The sequence below is a fragment of the Salmo salar genome, chromosome ssa23, assembly GCF_905237065.1.
Source record: "Salmo salar chromosome ssa23, Ssal_v3.1, whole genome shotgun sequence".
Classification (NCBI taxonomy): domain Eukaryota; kingdom Metazoa; phylum Chordata; class Actinopteri; order Salmoniformes; family Salmonidae; genus Salmo; species Salmo salar.
This window is the reverse complement of record NC_059464.1, coordinates 955,001-961,744: the sequence shown is the minus strand read 5'-3', so window position 1 is coordinate 961,744 and position 6,744 is coordinate 955,001. Positions and strand designations below refer to the sequence as shown.

The following is a 6,744-nucleotide window of genomic DNA, read 5'->3' as shown; positions in this document are numbered from 1 at the left end:
ACACTACTGAGCCTCATTTTGACTTGTTTTAAGGACATTACATCAAAGTTGGATCAGCCTGTAGTGTGGTTTTCCACTTTCATTTTGAGTGTGACTCCAAATCCAGACCTCCATGGGTTGATAAATTGGATTTCCATTGATTATTTTTGTGTGATTTTGTTGTCAGCACATTCAACTATGTAAAGAAAAAAGTATTTAATAAGATGATTTCTTTCATTCAGATCTAGGATGTGTTGTTTAAGTGTTCCCTTTATTTTTTTGAGCAGTGTATAATTTCTTCCATTCCATTTTGTCCTTACAACTGTTTCATTGGATCATTTGTATAAAGAAGTCTATGGAAACAAGATTTGAATGTTATCTCAAGGGGTAATTTACATCTGTGTGTTTATGTGTGTAAATATTACATAATTGCAATTGGTGTAAATAGAATTAATAAAAACAAAAACTTTATTATTCACTCAAAAGACTAACTATAAAATATGTGTTTCTCAGGCACCAGTGTCACAATTCAATTTTTTAAGTTCTCACATTGAAGTTCTATTAACATATCAATAGAGTATAAAATAGGCTACATTATAAATAACAACCTGAGTTTATGGCTTTTACCAAAAATCTATTGCAAATGCAAAGTACCAAATACACGTTTTTATTTCTTATAGTTCTCTGCAACTTCCAAGAGATGTTTCGTTTTGAACCATTGTGTAATAAAATGTTGTATGGCTCAATATGTGAATTGAGCCTTAATTACATCTATATAAATGCAAGAAATGGCAAGTATAATTTATGAATGTATGAAAATGGTACACACTACTTCCATGTATCTGTGGGTGTTTCATATTGTGAAGAAACAAAGGGTGTTGAATGCACTGACAGTATATATTTAAAAGAATATGTTCAGTTAATGGTCCCACAGTGGGCCACTATAAAGGAAAGTGCCACCAAATTGGCTGCTATTCCATCCATTCTCATATCAAATCTCTCCAACAGAGTGAAATGAGCAACTGATAATATTAGCAACTTATCACTCTAAACATCCATCTAAACAGAACATGGATTTGTCCATTATTTTTGTATACAGTTCCTCTGTTTTGAATCCAAAAGGAACAACAGAGACAACAAGTCCTTGTGCATGTTTCCCAACTTGTCCGTGAACTTCAGCCCTCTGTATTGGCACACAAATCCCATCACAGCCCTCTAGGCTTTATTCCAATGAGCGGCCATCTTGTTGGACCACAGTTTGTACCGATACGTTTTGTATTAGTACACCGCCCCCATATTCTTTGGTGGTGTTGTGTGCTGAAGAACCAGTCCTGAGTGCTGTGAGCGTGACTGTGAGGTCTGTTGATACCAGTGATGAGTGTAGTCCTCCACATAACATAGAGAGGAGCTGAGGGAGGGCTGGGGAGCCTGCTCTCTTGTGGCAGGGTCTGTGGGTACACTACTGTCCCAAATGGCCAGTGACGGGGGTGAATTGCAGGACATAGAGTCACTGGCTCCTGGGCTGTGGTCCAGTGGAACTTCCCCGTTTGTGTACAGCTTCTTGAATTTGGAACGCCGATTCTGGAACCAGATCTTGACCTGGAAGAAAAAATATTTGAGCTACAGGTTGTTTGGGATGTTTGTACCAGAAAATGTGAAGGTATGAGTTAAAAATGTATTATCTAGCAAAGTGTTGTAATTTCATATTGACACCCTAAGCCTTATTAGAATAGAATATAACTAATTATGTTGCATTGAAATTTGGAATCCAGATGCAAACTTAGATCCATAAATGAAGCTATCAATGATCAGATATGAAAACAAACAGGAAGAGGTTAATAAACCCGGTGGTTTGACATAATATAAACAATACTGCTTTTTTTAATCGCTTTGGTACAATTTTTACAAGTATGTGGTGAATTGTAAGATAAATGTTTCAAATTTGCCCTTTGAATCTAGTATGCTCCAGTACTATAAATAACAGTACATGACACTGTTTCGACATTAAGCTATACACTTGCACTACCATAATATAATATAATTTCCATCATTTCTATCCCAGGTGTGATCAAAGGTATGATGATTGAAGACATCTTTCACAATGTAATGAAATTAAAGAAACATACATTTTAGCAGACACTAGTTTGCATTAAGCCTGTCTTGAGCATTTGGCCATAGGTTCTCATCAAATTTGCAGTAATTATCCTCATTGTTCATGTACCTGGGGAAAACCTTTTGTCATGGCAAACTTCATTTTGGATACATGTTTATTGAATAGGGGATGCATTTATTTCTTGTTTTGGACTTTCTGGATTATTTGTGCATTGGTATTGTATTGATATTGTATTGATATTGTATTACTGCACCGTAGGAGCTAGAAACACAAGCATTTCATGCAACTGCTGAAACATTAGCTAATCTGTGCACGTGACCAAAAAACTTTGAATTGTTACATACAGTACATCTCTGATCAGATTTTTTTTTCTTACTGTGAAGTAAAATCATAGTAGTACATTCGAGTATATATCACATTTTATATGTTACAGACATACATATTAAAAAGTAATTCTCAAAATCTGTAGTAGACAAACCAGTTTACGTGTACAATCTATAGGTTTACCAAACGTTTAAATGATCATCAATTAAGAACAGTCAGATTAAGTAATAGTAACATGTCTTTTAACAAAAGAAAAGAGAATCATATCAAAAGTAATGTGACTATTGCATTGTGAAAGGAAATTACTTTATATGAACATGTATTGCAATGTGAAACATGTATTTCTAGATGAAACACTGTTTAAGTTGGGCTCCCGAGTGGCGCAGCGGTCTAAGGCACTGCATCTCAGTGCAAGAGGTGTCACTACAGTCCCTGGTTTGAATCCAGGCTGTATCACATCCGGCCGTGATTGGAAGTACCAAAGAGCGGCGCACAATTGGCCCAGCATCGTCTGGGTTTGGCTGGGGTGGGCCGTCAATGTAAATAAGAATTTGTTCTTAACTGACTTGCCTACTTAAGTTAAAAAAATAAAATAATTCAGTTTGGTGAAAAAGTGACTATGATTTTGTATGTTGTACTAAGTCAATTGAACATGTGCTAAGAGTTTAAAACAACTGCCTTTTTGATTATCTGTTTTGCGTTTTGTACTAAGAGTTGTGAAAATGTACCACATACTTTTGAAAATTAAAAGCGATAAAAACATATAACATCTCAAATGATTCACTAAGTGTAGAATTACAGTATGCAAAAAGATGCCAGTATAGTTCATGGTTTTATTAGACAAAAGAACATAAATCATAGAGATATAAATCTCTCAACAGCGTGTCATAACAGTGGTATGTGGCTTCCTCACCTGTGTTTGTGTCACGCCGAGATGAGCCGCTAGTTCGGCTCTCTCAGGAAGAGACAAATACTGAGCTCCCTGGAAGCGATGTTGCAACGCAGCGAGCTGGTAACTCGAATATATGGTGCGAGGTTTTCTGATTTTTCTAGGCTTTCCGTTGACCATTCTCACCTCAGGCTCTGGTTCCTCTTTCACTAAAAAATTAAAAATGACAACAGAGCATTAGTAGGCTAAAGGACTTGAGGGGCTCATACATTTACACTAGACCTACAGAGGGCTTCAACAGCATATGCCTACAGAAAAAAAAGTATTATGATAACAGATGAATTAATTAATGATATTTCATTAAGTCAACATCAATTAAAGAAAATATGATTATGCCTTACATTTTTTAACCAGTTCTGAAATAGGCTTTTACTCAATAGCCTAAACAGGGTTTGGTGCACAAAATGTCTCTGTCCAAGATATTACAATGCTCTCACACTATTATGGGATATGTCACTAATGAGAGAAGATGATTGGTGCATCGAGTATATAGGCTATTTAGCCTTCATGTATTGTTTGTGGTGTTTTCACATGGAGTGATCAAGTCAAAACTCTAAGACAGGCTATTGAGCCAAAAAGCAATGTGTGCCAGACTGACATGTCGTGAAAACTGATGTTGATGCATGTGGCTTTGGGCTTAGCCCCGGGCCAATTTCGAAGAGAAAGATTCTTCCTGGAATGTCAATGCTACCAGCTAAACGGTATGTTATAGGGCTGGATACCTAAACATTGTTAACAACACAAAAATTACCAATGACAACACCATAGCAGTTCTCTCTCAACTGTGAAGGTTTCAGCTGCTTTTCAAAACCAATTTTGGGAAAAATAAGGAAACCTTTTGCGTTTATAGAGTAGGCTATATTTTCATTTGCATTCTAGGCCATATGAACAATGTATATTATTTAAGAGCTTAATAGCATAGTGTGTTATTGCAAAACAATCAAAGTAGACTAGGCCCAATGGGTCATTTGAATTGTAGGATAAAAATTATATAATACACTATTCCCTGGGAGCTCATCTTAAAGGTCATGAACAGTCAAAATCATGTATTTCATGAAATTGGATGATATTTGGATGAAACCAGATCAAAGTATGATGACCAATGTATGAAAAGTATGACTGTTGCTTCTACATTGATCAAGTTGGTTCATAAAGTTACTGGTCCCCTCCCCCATGTCAAACACTTGGATTCAGGAGGCGGGATTATTAAGGGGATAGGGTATCATCACCTTAATTTTCTCTTACCTAATTTAAATAAGTACCGCCTTGTAACCAACATCGGAGAAGGCGTGGTTGCAAATGGGCATGTGTAACAGTATAGCTTCCGTCCCTCTCCTCGCCTCGAACCAGGGACCCTCTGCACACATAAACAACAGCCACCCTTGAAGCATCGTTACCCATCGCTCCACAAAAGACACAGCCCTTGCAGAGCAAGGGGAACAACTACTTCAAGGTCTCAGAGCGAGTGAAGTCACTGATTGAAACGCTATTAGCGTGCACCCCACTAACCATTTCACATTGGTTACACTCAGCCCCCTTTTGACCTCCTCCTTTTCCACAGCAACCAGTGATCCGGGTCAACAGCATCAATGTAACAGTTTTGCTTCCGTCCCTCTCCTCGCCCCTACCTGGGCTCAAACCAGGGACCCTCTGCACAAATCAACAACAGCCACCCTCGAAGCATCGTTACCCATTGCTCAAACCAGGGACCCCCTGCAGAGCAAGGGGAACAACTACTTCAAGGTCTCAGAGCAAGAGACGTCACTGATTGAAACGCTATTAGCGCGCACCCCGCTAACTAGCTAGTCATTTCACATCGGTTACACATGGTTTATATAGCTACTTTACTGTGCCAACATTTGGTGGTAGGGTATCAGCAAATATAATTAAAAGTTTGCCATTGATGAATATGGCAAAGATACTTTCATGTTTACACTTTCATCTGTGTCTGGCGTTAGCTAACTACTGGTTAGCTAGGTCTTCAGCCATTATGGAACAAAAGGGAGGGAAGGGTCGTTCAAAACTCTGACGCAGTTGTCAAGTCAAGACATTCGTTAGTGCTGCTGGGAACCGCATCACAAGAGACATGCCAAACGGGAAATGTATAAAACATTTTTGACATCATTGATGCAATTTCAATGTTGTTTGAGTTGTTTTGTATATCACCAAATTTGCTTGAGATGATTTTACTGCAACACTGCTCAGTGCAACCAAGTTGCTTGAGAGCTCATGAATATATGTTCCCCGCCTACTCGCCTGTCTTTTCAAACTTCCTAGTGGTTAGCTATGAGCGAAAAAAGTAATTTCTCTCATATTTTGAGAATTTCTATCCAAAACGAATATTATGGATGATATTTTAGTCACTCAAAAGGCTATTTTACATGGGAATCAGAATGACTTTGGTACCTTTAAGAATTGTTTTACAAAAATACAAATGGGGTAGGATTTAGCTAATTTTCTTTTAATTACAAGTTGTCACATATCACATGTTGTTAGCTTTGCAGCCTACAAAGCAGAATAGCAAAAAAATATGTTTTTGCATAGCATATCCTTAAAGATTTTTTTTATCACGTGAAGTAAATATGATAACATGTGAAACGAGTAAAAGCAACACATAACATGAAAGTACACATGTGAAAACATTTCAGCACATTTGAAAACATATTATATGAAATAAATCTGACAATACGGGGAGGCAAAATTTCAACATGCAATACCATGAAACTACACGTGACAACATTTGAAAGAATCTGCAATTCACATGTGAAGTGAAAACATTCCTCACATGTAAAAGGGTGGTGTTAAAATGTGAACTCTATATTGAATACATGTGAACATTTCAACATCTGACCTCAAGTGTCTCTTTTGTTTTCACATGTGAAAATTTCAGAGCAACATGTGAAAACAGTTATTTCACATGTGAAACTACAAATGTCAGATGTTTTTTTTTTTGTATGGGAAGTAATGCAATGGTATGGGGATTTTAAATCTGGAATCCTTATTTACTACATATATGTTTGAACTTTAATGACCAATTAATGATATATACCCATTGATTCTTGTATAATACAACTTATAAAGGCCTCATGAGCTTAGATCAACTGTCGTACCCCATCAGAACCCAAAATACAAGCTTGTTTTACTCCAATGTTTGTAAACAATGTAAATGTAAAAACAACTGTATGGCCTGAAAATATGGTTAAAACTATAATTGTGATATCATGGATCAATAGCTCTGTCTATGAATTTGAGAGTGGTTACATTTCTCCAGGCCAATCTCTCAACATTTGTACACTTACTACTGACTTATCAACATGGCCCCACCTGGGATTTGAACTACACACCCTGGGTTGTGCTGTTCTTTCTGCTGTGCCACAGT

General features: G+C 37.1%; 1 protein-coding gene across 2 annotated transcripts in view; it reads right to left on the bottom strand.

The window, feature by feature from the left end:
* Window positions 1-424: 424 nt before the first annotated feature.
* Window positions 425-6,744, bottom strand: part of LOC106583891 (homeobox protein Dlx3b) — an 8,270-nt gene continuing 1,950 nt past the window's right edge. The window contains exons 2-4 of one of the 2 annotated variants that reach the window (XM_014168519.2): window positions 4,611-4,722; window positions 3,330-3,514; window positions 425-1,578 (exon numbers count right to left, since the gene is read on the bottom strand). In XM_014168519.2, the coding sequence (XP_014023994.2) occupies window positions 1,258-1,578; window positions 3,330-3,514; window positions 4,611-4,722 (618 nt within the window). In that variant the 3' untranslated portion in view covers window positions 425-1,257. The remainder of the gene's footprint in view (window positions 1,579-3,329; window positions 3,515-4,610; window positions 4,723-6,744) is intronic. The other variant, XM_014168518.2, reaches the window with a different exon arrangement.